At 43.0% G+C, this 17,382-nt stretch overlaps 1 protein-coding gene across 7 annotated transcripts in view; it reads left to right on the top strand.

Moving 5' to 3' along the window:
- Positions 1-17,382, top strand: part of DPF3 (double PHD fingers 3) — a 164,350-nt gene that overhangs the window by 139,954 nt on the left and 7,014 nt on the right. For 2 of the 7 annotated variants that reach the window (XR_014895219.1, XR_014895218.1), the window contains one exon: positions 4,023-4,111. The exons of 3 other annotated variants lie outside the window; for them this stretch is intronic. Coding sequence is in view for 1 of the 4 variants with exons in the window: in XM_085299825.1 (XP_085155951.1) it covers positions 4,023-4,102 (80 nt within the window). In the remaining 3 variants the exon portion in view is untranslated. Of the gene's footprint in view, positions 1-4,022; positions 5,560-17,382 lie in introns of those variants that run through there. 2 more of the 7 variants (XR_014895220.1, XM_085299825.1) reach the window with 2 other exon arrangements.

Genomic DNA, 17,382 nt, shown 5'->3' with positions numbered 1-17,382 from the left:
TGTAGCAATCATGTCACACAGATTAGTAGGTTAAGAAGAGTTTAAAAAATTCAAAAAACCACAGCCAATGCTCCTTAAAATAGGAACAGAGTATGTTTTGACGGGAGAAGGCTCACAGGAGWGATGTAGAGACTTCAATTATCAAGAAGTTGAGGAGAGCTCAGTTTTCATGGGCTGAGAAATGCCAAGGTTGATCCATTTTAGTTCTTTTGTCTACTTTTTACTGCCTAACTCTGAGAGACGGATTCTTTAGCCACTTAGAAGTAGCCAGCTGCGTGCGGCTCCCGGTGTAATGGTGGCAGCACAGAGCTCAGCATTYGCCGACTGCTCTGTTCGCTGGCGCTCGCATGCTGCTGCAGCCCATCTGGAGCTCTGTGCTGCRGTACTGACTGTAGTCCTAGCAACCCCTGAGCTAGCTAGCTGAAACACATCCAGGTGTGTCTTTCCAAACTCCAGTCTCTGCGTCAACTGCAGGATAGACGCACTCTAAATGTAATTTTTTCCAAGTGGAGTCCTTACCATTGTCTTTTGGGAAACATGCCTAACACTCAGGGCTCTTTGGAAATACAAGCAATATTCAGATGCCCATAATTCATTAAATCAGGATTTGGTTTCACAAATGCAGTCACTATAACAATGCATACTGTTTTAATCCTTTCGCAACCTAACCACCCCTCTTTGTGACAACTGGGTAGTACAGTACAGTACTTCAGAAAGACGCCAAAACAACTCACATATAGTGCATAAAAACCTGCGAGATGACCTTTAACGTTGATGGCATACAAAAATGAACATCGCTTATTTATACCRTTAATGTTTGTATGGACAATCACTGGTTCAGTCTAATTCTGAGAGGGAAGAAGATAAAATAAATTCATCATAGAGGAGAGCAGGATTTCTCCAGATGTCTCATGAGATAACCAACACAAGGGAAAACCCACATCTCCCACTTTCGGAGGGCAGGCTGAGCAGAGTGGCGCTGACTGCAGGAAGGCATTGATCTCAGAGAGGAAATCAAGATGTGGAGCTGGGAGCCAGAAGAGTGCTTGTTTAAACTAGCTTGGAAAGAAGTGTTAACTGTATTAAATGTGTTGATAAGGAAATTAAATATTCTCAGGCTAGGTACTGCTGGAATGAAGACTTGAAACAGGGAAAGAGGGTTGGTTAGCTCGTAAGTCAAAAATGAAAGCAAAGCGAAGAAGCTGCTACAGGAGACTTCTCAGATGGACAAGAGAAAACTGGCATCAGTGAGACAGAAAATATATAGGAGGAAGTTTAATAAGCACAGTGGAAAAAAAAAAGAGGAGCCTGACATAGCCAGGTCACAAATGAGGGAACTGCACAGTGCCAATTTTATGTTCAAAGACAGATAAGTCCCAAATGAAGCTGGGAAGTTATAAAGAGTTCTTCAGTGTGAAGTCAGGGTTGTACCTAAAAAAAATACACTCATCTTTTAAATCAGAAAGAACTGTGGTGCTCCATATTCCCCAGTGATTTCAGCAGTTCAGTAAGACCTGCTGTTCTGAGCTCCATAGGAAGATCTTTGAAGGTACAGTCCTTCAACTGATCACAAGTCTTGCTCTTCCAGTCCTCCTCCAAAGACATCCTTCTTATTAGAGGAAGGTTATCACAAGTCTATCCAGATACTCCGCTGAAGCCTATATGCTTCCACGTGAACCATGTCCCAAAATAAAACTCCAATGTGAAATGTGAATAAAGGAGTGTTTCATCTCAGGCCCTAAATTCAGACTTCTCTGTGTTTAATCACGTGAGCTGTCTTCTTAGGCACCTTCCTACTGCTTCATTCTAAAGGATCTTAAGTAAAGACGTGATTTCCTGAGACAGTCTCTGCAAGGTCTCTGATTCACCTATGGGAACGGGTAGAAATAAGGAAGTGACGTGCTGCTTGAGCAATTGAATAGTGGAAGAAAAATCCGTGTAGGATGTGCACTGATCCTTAGCATATTCACATTTGTGGTACTTTAGAGGACATTTTAGCAGGGATGAACCTCAGCTCTTGCATGAAAACAGATTAAAATTTTAAGTACGATAATGTTTATTGAGAAAATTGTAAGAAAATTTGCGACTCTGACATCTAGAAAATAGAGACTGTGAGGAATGTGGTAGAACAGGGATGGAACTGAAACCTGTTTAGTTTTGGTTGGCGCCCTTACCCCCCTCAGTTTCGTGGGGTGGATATTTATTTTGTTTATATGTAATGGTATTTGGAATAATGTTGTACATATGTGGTAAGGTAATAAAGGATAAGCCTAGACTGCTGAAACAAGACCCAGGGAGAACTTTGCCACTGGCTTCAGAAGGATTAGCGCTGGGCTTTCTTAGCTAGTTGCTCGTATGAATGAAACCTCGCTGTTAATTCATTTGCTAGCATGGTGTAGACAGGCTCTGAGATGGCTATTTGTTTCAGCTGAATGCGTTATTACAATCCCCTCCCTGCATTGTTTTGCCTTTGAGTTTTTGCATTAGTTAGTTATTCACTTTGAGCTCCAGTCTGTCATTTTACAGTCCTCAGTGTAGGCTCTTGATTGAAGACAGACTCAGGTCAGCCTGCTGCTGCRTGGGGCAGATCAGAAGTGTGTCCAAAGAGTCACTGAGTCCAGACTGTGCTGAGCTACCACTACTCCTGGGTGATCTGCCTGTATTTGGTTAATTATTTTAATTATGTTTTGAGATGGACCCTAAAAGCTAGGACTAAAATGCCATTAAACTATAGGGTTTTCAAAACCTGGGTCCTCATCCAATTTGCCTCTTTCAAATGGCAATTGGTTTTACCAAATCAGTTCCTCAAGCAAACATTGTATTGACCCCACTGGGAGATGTCTTATTACAAGAACTGCAAAATCTGCCCAGTGTGTATTGTGCTCTAACGTACGTAGATGTTTCCAATAAATGCCAATTCTCTGTGATTTTTTCCTATTTATATGTAATTTCTAACTATGAGTATGAGGCACATGTATGTGTTCATGCTGGCACTGGGTTATTTTGACAAACCCTCACAGTGCAGGAAYGTAGCCAGGCTGAATTTTTGCTGACTGAACCATTACAATGAACTCTAGCAACTTTTTTTCTGTTTGCCAGGTACTTGCCAGGGTTAAAAAAGCCCAACCTCTATAAATACTACAGAGCATTGAAATTGGATTGTAACTATTTTTCATATCCCTATATGTATTACTGTAATTGTTAAGTTGCCAATTTCAGCACAAGTAACATGTTATAGTAACATTTAGAAAAAAATAGGTGTTGCAATATTAAGTTCTGATACCTAATAAGCTCAGACACCCCTCGTAAGGGGATGCAGCTAGTTCATAACTTTGAGTTATTCTTTCTGTGACTGGCAGCTCTTAGGGTTTTGGGCCTTCATGCCATCCAGAACTGATCTAAGAGGTATGGGAAAGACATGGGTAGGTTTTGCATTTTGTGGAAATAAACAGATGATTTTATTGGCTGTCGATATTACTTAGGAGCTTAGCAGTGTGAAACTTAGTCCGCTCATGAACTGAATGCTGTTCAAAATGCAGCTTTGCACTTATTTCCAGAATTTATCATATTGCTGCCAAACCCACGTGTATAGTTCAGACTTCTAAAAGTGTCTTTTGTGCAGTGCTGCATACCCTTGTGGCTCTCTGTAAGTAACTAGTAATATAGCAGTGCAGTCAGAGCAGGATTCCACAAGCAAAAGTCTTAACCTCTAGTAAAGATACAGCTGAGAAGCTGAATGATGAAGCTTATTTAGAGATGTTCATAGTAAGAAAATTTGACAGTGCGTGGTGCCTTCCTTTTGGATATATCCCTTCATATCCCACTTGTCTGCTTTGTATTTGTTCATGGTCCCCATGGTCAGCGGAAACTGAGTTTGTCTAGCTATATTTTCAAAATAAGAACTAAAATCCAAATGGCTTTGGAAGGTTGGTTTGCATTTTTTTTTTTGTTTTATTCTGAGCAATTGCTTTTGTTGCCTGTTTGTATTTTAGTTTTACTTTGTATTGCCTTTCCTTCTGCAGTCAGCCCTGCCCTCATGGACTCCTACATCCTTCAAGCAAGACATTTCAGAAGAAGGCTGCAAGAAGCCAGGATGCTCTGATACTTCTCTTCTCCTTGCCCTGACCCTGCTGGATCTGTGTTTCATCCGGTACAGGAGCCTGGACTGTGGGAAGCYGGCAGCCAACTGTTCAGAGAAGATCTGGGGATGCCCTAAGCTGGTGCAATACAAAGAATTTTTTTTTTTAGTCTTGATTTCGCTTTCTTCTAAGTGTGTGTATAAACCTAGGTCAAACTGGAATTGATCTACAGTAGAAATGACTGAAAAAAACAAACTGAAAAAAAGACGTAACTATTTTATTTATTTCAATATTTAAGAGAGAAAAGAAGTGCTGAAGTTGCACAGTATTTTTGTTTGAAATACATTTTACTTCAAATTTTAAATGCAATTTTGTGAAGACATGAGATTTTAAAAAGCACTTAATGTAAAATAAAGACTGAATATTTACTTTAAGGAAAAAACCCATTTTTTAAAATATGAAAATAAAGATCAACTCTGCTCTCTCTCTTACTTTAAAGAAGCCATTCATACATGTGCTGAGTATCTTTGTTTTTTGCAAATTGGATGTGGTAAGTGAAGATTGTTCTGGTTTACTTTCTCCCTAATAATATTTTCCTGTTAGATGCTTAAAACTTAGTTTACTGGCACAAATCTGAACAAAACTGTTGGAAAAGCAAAGACCAGGCTCAGTGGCAAGTTTTTTTTTGTTGCCAGGTTTTCTGTCCAGGTCAAAGGACTGTCTTCTCCCAGTAGGATTGATGTGTCTCTTCTGCATAGTAAAACAGTTTTCACTTTAGTGACTAGGAAATACTTCTGCTGGAAGAGAGCTTTGAAAAAGGAAAAACAACTCTGTTAATTTTGCTCTTATTTTTTACTTTGGTAGTTCCACAGCTGATTCCGAGTAGGTTGTAAAGGTGTCTAAATGTTTGAGTGCTCTGGGCATGGAACGTCCTGTTGGAGTCGAGGATGATTCCATGCGTAGAAGCTGGGTATATTTAGGCCCTCTCTTAAGAACTAGTGGATTTTSGAAAGGATATAGATGCACCTGCATGTCAACAGTAAGCAACAAGGGCAACTTGKGAGGAGAAGAGAGTGAGTTTTCTTAGCTACCATCCTAAATTGTCCTGTAGGGCAGCAGAGAAAGAAGTTCTCGGTCCTTATTCTAAGCTGGTAGTTGTCATCTCAGGTAAAAAGGTGTTCTGCTTCATCCAAGCACTGGAGAACTTTGTTGGCTGCCAGATCTGTTCACAGCAGATAGTGCAGGGCTGTTTGCTGTTGCGTGATGCGGTCTGGTAAGGATGTGGGATAGCGTTGTGTCCGAGAAGAAGGGTATTGGACTTGCCTCTGAGAGGAGCWCCTCCCTGTAACAGCTACGCCGGATGTACCTATTGGGATAGACCCAAGGTATAGCTAGAAAAAGTGTCTTTGTTAATGTGGCTTATGTTGATTTGTCTGAGTAAAAAATGCTATGATGTCTACCAAAAAAAAAAAAAAAAAAATGCCTGATCCTGCATTTTGTTTCTCGCATGCCTAAAACTAGAACTCGCCTCTCTGAGTGAGGTCCATATGTCAGGAGCAAAGGATCTTGTCCTCTTCTCCCTTCTCCATCTCCTGCTCCTTCCCAGGGTAGCACATATGGCCAAAAATAGCAGTGAAAAATCTCTGGTAGGCAGTCCTGCTCTCGCTAAATTAAATGGCAAAATTTGTCATAATCAGGCCCTTTAGCAGGATGCTTTTGTTTTGTTTATTTTGTTGATTGCTAAACTTGCAGTTGGTGAACTGCTGCTAGCAAAAAAAAAAAAAAAAAAGAGAAATAAAATTTTATTTCATCAAACTATAACAAGACGCACAACTGTAATGAAGCTTTGCAAACTGTAGGGTCTGTATTCAATTGTATAATATTCCTGTTAAATAAAAGCTTGGTTCCAATGCCCCTACCGTATATTTCTCTGTAAATACTACTTTATCAAACCAATTCCACAAGGTCTTTTTTACTGCAAATAATCTTTTAAAAAGACATTGTTGGATAACATGCTTCTTGTACGTATACTTTTCTAAGCTCTCCATTGTTTATAATRCTCTCTTTGAAGCCTAAAATAAAACTTCCTCCTCTATCGATTTTGTTTTCCTTTTCCATTTTGTAAGTGATGACTTTTGTCCTTGTACTTTCTTTCATATTTGTTAATGAAACTTGAAGTTAATCAAAAATTCTCTTCCTTTTTCTCTTTTACTTTCTCTTCTCCATTTGTTGGACTACGGTAACAGGTCCTGTTACTTGCTATAATGAAGGTAGGCAGGAAATAAAATACTGCTTTTGTGTAGGATTCATATAAATAAGACTGGTTATTTCCCATCACTTGGTGCTAATAGTCAGTCTTCTTAAATGTATTTATATTTTAAGAACCTTCCCCATGAGATTGATTGAGTTGTATTAAAGTAATTTAGACTCAAAGGCTGAGTCTAAACTATGTGAGAGGGCTCTTAACACGGATTTAGTGACATTACTTTATGGTATCCCGACCTTATCTACCACGTTTTTAATCAATGTGCCAGTCACTGGAGTAGCTGGCTGCCCGTTTCGAAACCTTGGCTTGCTTTGTTGCATTTCCTAATGTAGATCTGAAACCTCCCTTTCCCTTTGCACACACTTGATTAGTAGTAGTATGGCTGTAGGGGTTGGAGAGAGAGAGAAGAAATACTGTTTCAGATCAGCTGGGATTTGCAGCCTTTTCAGGAAATCCTGTGTTTCCTTTCTCCTAAAACACCTCTGTCATTTTTATGAAGCTCTGCTGAGTTTCCTCTGCCCTCCCCAGCATTCCCTGCTGCTGCTAGACACTGTAGATGGCTCTTTCTGCACTGGCAACTGCTTGCCAAAATAGCAGCTGGGATGTAGTTTTCAAGTGATCTTCTGAGGTGGGTACAGGACCTTTAGAGTAGAGAGCCCCCCCTCTAACTCCCCACCACTGGCCCCAGCAGGTTAAAGGACAAATAATATTGCAAAAGGAGGAAGTGCTACAAATCAGATCAGAAATGAATCTGTCAGGGCAATACAGAAATTACTCTAAACTCCTTGGTATTGTATAGAATGAGATCCTATCTGCAGAATTTTTTACAGTTCTGTGTGATACAATGTGTATTTTTTCAGCAAAGAGTTAATTATTCTTAGCCTTTTTCTATAAGGTTTTCCACATGTATAATTTTAATTTCTATTAGTGTTTGTCTCTTGATTCGCCTGGGGTGAATACAACRTGAAAACTGCACTGTTCATGTACAGTCTTTATCGTTTCCTGTGCAAAGCCTTAGGAAGAGTCATTGGAGGAAGGAGAAAACAAAAAGATAGTTTCAACTGCCTTTKCTGTCCCCAGTCACCGTGGCTCTTGGGAACTTGCTTGGGATCTGATAGAATTGCTTGTAAACTGTTTACTGGCTTCTCCTCAGCCGTTTTGCAGCTGAGAATGGACTTTCCTTCTTTTGCATGCTTTGGACACTGAGGGCCAGAGACAGTTGAGAAGGTGAGGCAAGGTGCTATTGCTGCTTCTGAGCTGCACTGAGAAGGTAGCTAAGATGCTATCCTTAGATAGCATGATAGGAAGGAGAGTTTCAAACCCTCACCTACTAACTTCCAATTTCCTTGCCTCCTCAGGTATTCTTAAAATAATCTGAGTTGCAGTCTTACAGAACTGCTCTTCCAAAGGCATTTCARGGGGCAGGTAATCTTTTTCCCCAAAGCAGAGTGAGAAYGGAGGGTGTGTGATAAGAAATCCTAACCCTTTGGCTATTGCTACTTTTGCTCTTCTTCTCTTAGCTCCTCTTGAGCTTTCTGCTGTGCTGCATAGGACAGGGAGACCGTGTGGAGGTTGGATGGAGGGCAGAGCCAAACGCCGACAAATCAAAGAAAGGAAAATTGAAGAAAGGAAGGAAGGAAGCTGCTCCTAGCATCAGTGCACTTTTCTTGTTCAGTAGGTCCTCTGTCCTCCGGTTCCAGCTTGGTTGTCGTTTTCGTTGTCCCCAGTGTGATGGATACACAGAGCAGAGCTAGATGTTTCTGCTAAGGTAACCAGGAGTGAGAGTGTGTGTTGAATTTGGCTTTCATGTATGTCTGTCAACACCCCGATGAGACGAACGAGATCATTCCCACTGCAGCACAGCTATTGTCAGAGGCTGTCAGACTCCAGGGAAAAACTCTGCATAAGTCTTACTTTGAAAACTTTTGTGGAKTGTGTGAGTTTTTTTAAGCTATGGACCTGGAAATATAAATGTTCTAAATGAAAGTTTTAATTCTGTAAAAATCATCTCAAAACAAAAAATATCACTGCTCCCTAAGTCCCAGAGCAGATTTCCTTTGTCATCCTGGCTAGGAACATATCTTATTTTCCCATTCTGTAGAAKGGGTTTTGCTGGTGAGGGTCAGGAGTGACAGGAGAAGAATAAAAATGTCTGCTAGCACTCCTGCATCTAATTGCCGTCCTCACAGCCGGTTCCCTGGGTGAAGATTCATTTGAAGGATGACAAAGCTGAGAGCTGGAATCCTGGGTTCTGTGAGTGGACTGAAAACAGCACTGGCTTCTTTGCTTTGGCCTGGCTATGCTTGTCTAAACTGTGGCTTGTTGTGTTTAAGATCTCTGTTTTCCCTTGGAAAATATTAGATGCTGTATTTTCTTTGCTCCACCAAAGCTGGACACTTGCAACAGTTTAGTCCTGTCTTTGATTTTAGTGACAAAAGATGAGAGCCATCATCCTTTTAGTTCACCAGTATGTTTTTTAAAGCCTAACTGCATCTGTTGCTGTTTCAACAAATGCCCTTGCTATGTGTGTAGAAACTCACCACGTCTGTTATTTGATGATCTTTCATCCTTTCAGCCTGTAATTCTCCGTGATACCGTGATGTATGTACCATGATGGGAGGACCATGCCATTTACCTTTAAAAAGTGCAGAGTTCTGGAGTACAGTGTTGTGTTTGCTGATGGTGCCATCCAGGATATGATTGGAAACATTTGTGTATTTAATGTTGTCTAAGGCAGCTATAATAGCTCTGAATGACCTAGGGATAACGATGTTGCTATGGAAAAGGCCATATGCTTTGAATATTGCAAACTGCGTGGTGGGCTGTTTTCTGAACTGCTACCTGCCTGCACGAGGTCGCCGTACTGGAAAGCTTGTGGGGGTAATTCTGCTTTGGCCTCAGAGCTGATGGGCGTCCTGAGGACGGACAGTTCGGCTCCCCTCAGTGCCTCGTGCTGAGTGGTTGTATCAGAGAAGAGTTTCGTTTCTCACGCTGTTCGTCTTTCATAACAAACATTCTTATTTATCTTTAGGTTCGTACAGTTGTTTGTGAGTCTTTAAGGGTGATTTTTTGCTTGGACTGAAGTCCCTTCTCGTTCTGCTTCTTCAGTCTTTGCTGTTAATGCCCTGGTGTTGSTAACAATGTGGCTTCACTGTGGGCTGTAGGAGAAGAAAGAATGTGACCAAATCTTTCAGATATAGCCATCTATTTTGAAATAGATTAGGGGTTTGAAATAAGGCTGGAGTGTTGTCAAACATTGCTGAAGACTTAGCTTGCTAATTTAGATTTCTTTCATCAACCATAGCCATTAACTACTTCGTATATGGTGATTTCAGTGGCCAGTGCTGAGACTAGCTCTCCAAGGTGAGAGGAAATTACTGGATGAGAACCAGTTGAAAGCTGTGCTGTCGCTGAAGGGGTGCTTTTGCTTTAGGGTCAGATAACCAGTGAGATGCAGCTTTTGAGTCTGTGTAGCACTTTTTATGGTGGAGTTTACCTAGGGTGGTTTTGAGCCTATGTCCACTCACAAATCGTAGCTGCTTCGCATCAGTGCTCCCTTGGGAGTGGCTGAATACCGTCAAAYAACACTCGAGTCTTTCCAGCCCTCTCCTCAGGCTCAACAGGTCGTTTTAGGTGCAGTGAACTCTGTGACTGGGTCTTGGCTCAGCAGTCTCATCCATTACAGGGATATCTGGGCTTGGGCTTCTTACAAAGCAGGTTCCAGCTCTTTTCAGCCGTTCCACACCAAGGACTGTGTGTCTTTCTGAATGTGTCCATCAGCCCAGTTACTAACTATCCACAAACTCTCTCTGAATTCAGATTGCTCTTATGCTGTTCAGGTAACTGGTCAACAGCCATGCAGTCCTTCACCTGGGGAAGCAGATCYCCTCTGGGCTTGGGAGAGGTGAGCCTCAGTTCCCTCTGAGGTCAGGTCAGCCTTCATTAATTAGCTCTCCAGGCTCTTTCTCGCCTCTGTTAAGGATGGGATTTTAGAGGTATTTAGAGAGCTGGGGGAAAAAAATCATGGAGAAGAATTTCCTAAGGAGGGATGAACCTGTTAGGTTCCTCTGGGATTGCTTATATGAATAAGAATTAGGCCCTGTTAGGTACCTGTCATCAAAAATTGCTGAAGATCTCCTGGGTAATAGGATGTTGCCTAACAGTGAACATGAGTGAGGGTGATGAATACCCTCAGTGGCCATCGAGGTGGGGGTGCCCAGCACCTGCTCAGCCCAGCCTGTAGGATGGGAGTTTATAACTCTGCTTTGACAGAGCAGCCCATCAGCGGTGCAGTTAGCCAGTGYGAGACTCAGATCCCAACAGGACGTGGAAGATCCCTTTGTGGCATTAAGTAAAATAATGTTCTGCTTTCGTATAGCCTCRCTCTGGTTATTCTTTTAGTGCTGGAGAAGAACATGACTAGCAGACTTTTAACAAGGGACAACTGAGTCAGCTGCAGTGAAACTGGCTGATTTCTTGTTTAATCTAAGATGATATTTAGCTGCTGTTAAATACTGGTTGTGTAGATTAAAGGAGCAGTATTCACTTGTTACAGGTTAAAGAAGGACCTGCCTTTTGACTTTGTTAATCTGATAGAGCTGRTCTTCTGAGCTCTGAGAAGATAAATAACTGATTTTAGTATGGTACTTTTCTGCTAAGCAGCAAAAAATTCCTACTGTTCTGGTGTCTGTGGCATCATTCTGTTACAGAGTTATTTGAACAGAATGGTTYAAATAACTGAACAGAAAAAACTATGATGGGGAGAAATAATTTTGGTTGGATTCACAATAAAATGCATTCTGTTTTTCCTCAATAAAATGACGATTACCCTTTCTCTCCCCCTTCCAAATCTGCTCAGACTTGAATGAAACATTTAATTTATGAGTATATTTTGCCTTTTTAGAAATAGTTAGCTCAAGCTCACTTTTGAAGCAAGGTATCGTTTCAAAATGAAAAGTCAAACTTTTTGTTTGTAAAATACTGGAACAAAATGTCTCAACCTCTCTGAAAAATCTGTTTCTGCCTCTGCCGTTTCTTAAGCCTTTCTCCTCTTCCATTTTCTTTTGGCTGAAACCAAATTCAAATTCAAATATGTGATCCACAAACAAACTTAAAAATTCCCAATCAAATGGAGGTTTTAACTGATGGAGAAGGGGAAATTCCAGCTTCCAGGACTGCATTACAAACGACGGAGAGTGGCTCTAAGAGTCCTACCTGTTCAGCAGCTGAAAGAGTTTCTTTAAATCAATGAGTGACTGGATCAACTTGTTCAAAATTGTGTTCGTTTGTGTTGAATGAGGCGGTTCTTGTTATGCCTGAGTATGCAGCTACACTGCTATATTAGCAATAGAGTAAATTATGAGCAATTCAGCATGCTTGTGTGGGGGAGTCAGACCTCTTGCATTTACAGCATGTTTCCATAGGTTATGAACCATTTACCCATCATATGCTGAATTTATTTACCTGTATGATGCATGGTTTCCTCATGTAACAGCAGAGAGGTCACTGTGTATGCAACGGCATAGTGTCTTCTGCATAGTTAATAAGTTTATTTATTATTAAAATAATGACATTTAAATGATTTCTCTGGAGTTTGCCATTTGATTTGAAACTTCTGGAACCATTGCGCTAGCAAAGGAAATTAGAGTTGTTCTTAATGCATTCTAGAGGGAAATCTTGTTTGTCCAGAGATAGTCTCCCATCTCCTCCCCTCCTCCCCTCCTCTATTTCATCTGCATAGACCCAACATATTTCCTTTTCACCTGAGAGTTGCTCTGGCTGATGGTGCTTGCTGGTGCATGGGTGAAGTCCCCTCTGAAGTGCTACCTGAAGCTGTGGGCGCTTGAGGAGGGCTTCAGTAATACAAAGAGGCGGTGCTGACGCTCTCTGAACGGACCGGGGGGACGCGGGCCTGGTTTCGGCGGAGAGATGCCCATGTCAGAAAGCATTGCCGCCGTCGCTCTCTCCCTGGTAATCYGAGCGGAGAGGCTGAGCTCGGCGAGCCCCGGGGAAACCGCGTGTCCTTCCGTGGCTTCCGCCAGCTCGGGTTAGACACACTTTGTCGGGTCAGCGCAGAAAGCTTGTGCTGCCCGTGCTTGGGCGGCTTTTGTGGCTTTGGGGGCTTGGGGGGGGTTTGTTCTGGGCCTTTTGTGCAGAAATTGTATTCTGAGGTTATGCTCTACTTGCAGCACAACAGGGCCCCCTTATAAAATGGGAAATGAGGGAAAAGCCCTTCAAAGCCAATGTTCCACCACGTAGGAGCAAACCCACTTGGTGCAGAGTAGCAGCATGGGGCTACGGTCGCTGCGGGCATGTTGGGTGTCCGTGTGGGCTGGGAACAGTTTCAGTGCCTGAAACTTCTGSGGTACTTCTGGCAGATTTGCAGTTTGGTTCCAAACTCCAGTGAAATGTTGGTGAGTGGTTTATGTACGTGTGATCCTATCTCGCACCCTTGCTAGCAGATGGCGGCAGCGGGGTCCAGCGCGTGTCTAGAGAGCCGGTCTCTTCAGGGGTTACCTTGAGATATCGGTGTGCGGGGCAGCGCTGGGAGCCACTGCAGACGTGCTGCCGTCTGTCTGCATTAACCTACGAGTTTAACACCAGGGATGTCCTGAAGAAAGACCTGGTCTTTGGGCAGTAATCGGAGCTATTGGTTCAAACGGGTGGCAAAGTCTGTGTTCACATTAAAGGAAAGAGAGGAAGGGCAGAACTTATATCTTATTTGGTAGGGGGCTTTGAAGGTTTTCACATAGCGCTCTAGTGGAAGGCTGTCCAGACTGCTGTTCATCTAGCATTTAAATACCACCCCACTCCTCTGATTATAACTGGAAATTTTGGCTCTTCTGGGTGCTGGGGGTGGAAGCTATGATCTAAGTGGGCTGCCAGGGAGGTGGATTTAATGCACTGGGAAGAGCTGGCTTCACCAAGTTAAAAAGTAAAACAAAACTCAATCCTCCATTCCTATTTTTAGTGTTTATGACCAAGTATTTTTGCTTGGTTGCTCATTTTGAAAGGGTTTAGTGAGCCTGCCAGTTGATTGAAAGCTCTGTGGTGTGTGAGCTGGCCTGGCTGAGGAGCCTGCAGTGCTCAGCGACGAGGTTGGAGCTGGAKTTTTTTTTTCCCACAGCAGTTTGTTGAAGGGTAACGAAAATGTCTCCCAGGCACAGGGGATATTGGCTTTCCAGGTTGTGGTGATTCGTCTTGTCCAGATAAGCAGTCGTCCTCCCACTCCCACATTTTCATCTCCATCTCCTTTTCCCCTACTTCACCTCACAACCAAATTGCCATACCTACCCTGTACTGCAACGGATATATTGCTAGGAAGAGTTTAGCCAGCCGACCCCCTGTTAGGTRTACCTGCTGGACAGCATTAGCATTCGTTGCCAGTCTTCCTGGGCAGTTCGCACATTATAAATGGGTTTATTCTCGTTATTAGAAGCTGTGTCCCTGGCATATGGAATCTGTGCAGCGCCTGAAGGCAGGTTTCCTTCCTGTTGGTATTGGTAAGCAGCCCAAGTGCCTCTTGGCAATTAGCAGATCATTACCCATAGTGCTGCGCGCATAGAGATGCAGCCTGGTGGGTTTTTTGGAGGTCACTCTGACCTAATTCACCCCCAGGAATTGTACAGTGTTGGCGTGACTTACCAGTGCATTAACAAGCTGATGCCTCACTATGAGGTTATTTGAGTGCTTCCACATTATTTTTCCTAGGCAAGAAATAGCCATTTTGTCYGGCAGCCAACAGCATCTAACAGGGGCCAGTGTGAGAAAGGAGGGAGCAGAGCGTTTGTTGGTTTTGCAGTGGGACATCCTGGGCATGCACTGTTTCCTCTGGCTTTAAGGTTGGGGGTCCGTTTCTGAACGCCCTCAGTTGCAAAGGTGCTGAGCCYCCTTGCCGTTGTTACTTCTGCATTATCCCATCTCTGCAGGGAACTGAGCTGGGTGTGGGCCTGCTTTCCCACTGCTCCATGTCACTGTAGGCGTTGCAATTCAGAAGGGTGGGTTTTTCAGTCAAAACAGAGTGTAAGGAGATTGGCTCCATCTATATGTGAGTGCCTCCGGGTGTGATCACGGTTATATCCTGCAGGAGTTGAGCCCAGTGTATGGATGTGCGTGTTCCATTGCCTGCCTCTCTTTTTAAGGCTTTTACAGAGGTGGTGAAGACAAAGAAGCAGGTCTGATGTGCTGTGCCTCTTGCTTGGCCTCTGCCCCACAGACCTGCCCCTCAAATCTCTGGACTGCTTGAAACAGAGGTTTCGAGACAGTTTGGACAGGTTTTGACAGGCTTGCTCGGCCAGGGGGATTTACGCAGAGCAGCCAGCACTCAGGGAGAGCATGTCCTTCCTCTYGTGAACCTGCACCTGGAGCCGAGGGCATCACCAGTGTGCACTGTCCTCTGCTCCTCCRGGCCTGCCACCAAGGCTCTCTGAGCAGCTGCAGCTGCAGACTAGGACAGCCTCGAGCTACTCAGGCCAGGGGCTGACCCATCCCCTGAGACRTTAGAGCTCGAGGCTTTAATCAGTCTAAACAGTAAGAAATTCTTCCTTTCCCCATGTAATGTCAGAACCTATCGTCCATGCTACTTGGCTGTGAGATCCAGGCAGCGGACGCGCGGTTTTGCCCCGGTGATGGGGCACAGCCTGCTCCTTGGTCTCGCARCCCTACACCACCGCAGCTGTACAGGCTTAGAAAGGGCGATTCCCTTGCACGTGCTACAGACCGGGTGGTGTGGGGTGATGGACTGATTTGACTAACAAACTGTTAGGATGCCCTGAATTGCTTGCTCACAGCTCCCCTGTGTGCTCTGGAGGTCACCCCCAAATCCCATCCAGATGATCCCCGCCGCGCTGTGCCAGTGGAACTGGTCTGTCTTGTCTGCATCTAATCTGTCTGYGTGCACACGTCCATATTTACACAGATACTTGATTTTGTTTATACATGTGTACATCCTTCAAGCCAAATTTTGCTCTCTTTGCAGTCAAGGTTCTTTRTCCCAGATAACGTTCTCCAAGCTTAAAAATGTTTTAGAGGAAATTATGCAGTGTTGTATAGTCAAAGCTGGAGAGCAGGTTGGCTGATGGATTGACTTTCCTACGGYAAAGAAATATTCCAGCAAGTGAGGGATATTTTGGTAGGAAGCCGCAATCCCGCTGTGCCCTTTGGAAGTCAGATGTCTACAGCAACAACGGGGCTAACCCAGGAGAGCTAGCACAACGTACCGCCACATCTATTCTGCTTTCAGTTCCTGTTGACTCCAGTTATACCTGCCTAACCGATATTGGGATTGAACCAATATGTTTTGCTCAGGGGTTTTATTTGTCTCTTGGGTGAGCTGTTAAAGCGGGTTCTTGTCTGCTGGTGCTGAATATTCAAGCAGTTGTCTGTAATTTATGTGCCTTTCTTCACTGGAACTGGCAGTGCTTGGAAGCAGACTACCATCCCTTGAGTGCAGCTGGCTGCAGCTCCCGAGTGCCAGCGCCACAAAACGCCCCAGCACTTTTTTGTGTGCTTGTTTTAAGTTTCGTCCACACTGGCCAGAAAAAATATAGGGCCAGGAAACAAAATAATGGAAACTATAAAGTCTGCTACGGTTGAATGGTTTCAGAGCTCCATCAATTATTAAAGGAGTTAATTCTTCCACAATTACTGGCATATTGTAGCGTATTAGATTAGAGGAGAGTTGGTCTCTGACCAAATCAGTCTGACCAATCTATTAACCAAGGCCCCTGGGTCCTTTCGGACTTATGTCTTTCGCAGAGTTAGCAGTGCCGGAACACAGTACTATTGGACATTGGGAGAAATAGCCAGAAATTCTCCTTTCCATCAGGAARTAGAAATTCACATTGGTAGTATTTCCTCTTCTCTTATTCTTTCTAAWACTAATAAAATATTGGCTGAACCCAATGTTGCCTACAAGTGAGACTTCCTTTTTAGTTAGTTAATTTGTTTGGTCTTTCCTTGGCATTCCAGCTCCTGGAGTCCTGGGCTTCTAGCAGAACTTGACCTTTTGGGCTGGTTGTTTTGTTCGCTTTTATCTGGGCACTTTCTAATCTTCCTGTTTCACCAGGAACTTTTCAAAGCGGAACCCTAAAAGGCTCAAGAACTAAAAGGCAAATAAAAAATAACCTAAAAGTAGTTTTAAAAGCCTAGTGATTTGAAAATTTGGCTCCTAGTTTTTGAACATGTGGGACTGGCTGTACTACAATGAGCATGGTAAACTGCATTTTTAGATGGACAAATGAGGCAGAATATTTGTATCATAACCACAAAATGATRTCCCTTATTAGAATTACAATTTACTTTTTCCTTCTTTTTTACAAATAATGGTAATCATTTCGTCTAATGATGGCATCAGTCAGAGAAATGCTTACTCAGTCTTAGAAAGAGGAAAGTCTGACTTTGCAGTTTGTTTGCATGTAAAGCTTCTATTTTTGGATGGGATTCCTGTGACATTGGCCATTATATCTGTAATATGTGTTTGTAGTTGCTTAAAGACCTGAATAGTTATGGAATAAATTCTGACATGAGAGAGGCAGGAGCCCTGTGGGGTTTCTTTATGCTATTGATTAAAAATCCCACCACTACACATTGAAGATAAAGGAAAGAATTGAAAAACAGGACACTGTCGTCAGACAGAGACACTGAGCACCGGGTATATGTGCCTGGAGGAATTAGGAGAATATTCCTTTTAGCCTGCATAGATAATTTTACCTTTGCTTGGAAAAAGGAGTCTTTGCTTATTTTTTTCTCAATGTAATCTCTGCTTTTGTTTGAAAAAGGTTATTGATTGGATTGTTAACTTAAACAGTCTGTGGTGGCTGTGACAGAGCACATGGCTGCAATTAATCTCGCAGTGCAGAATCCATTATGGAGGAAGCGCTAATGAGCCCTTCTAGGGCCTTCGCTGGTCACAGAACGCCTGGGCGCAGCAGATTGCTCCTGCCCTTTAATGGCATTTTTGGTCTTTAGTGCTACACAGCCAGTGTAGGCAGAAGAGATTTTTAGCTTTTTCTTTTTTTCTTTTTTTTTTTTTTAAGG

This window comes from Rhea americana, unplaced genomic scaffold, assembly GCF_003343005.1.
Source record: "Rhea americana isolate MKP2758 unplaced genomic scaffold, rheAme1 scaffold_155, whole genome shotgun sequence".
Taxonomy (NCBI): domain Eukaryota; kingdom Metazoa; phylum Chordata; class Aves; order Rheiformes; family Rheidae; genus Rhea; species Rhea americana.
This window is presented reverse-complemented; position numbering and strand designations above follow the sequence as displayed.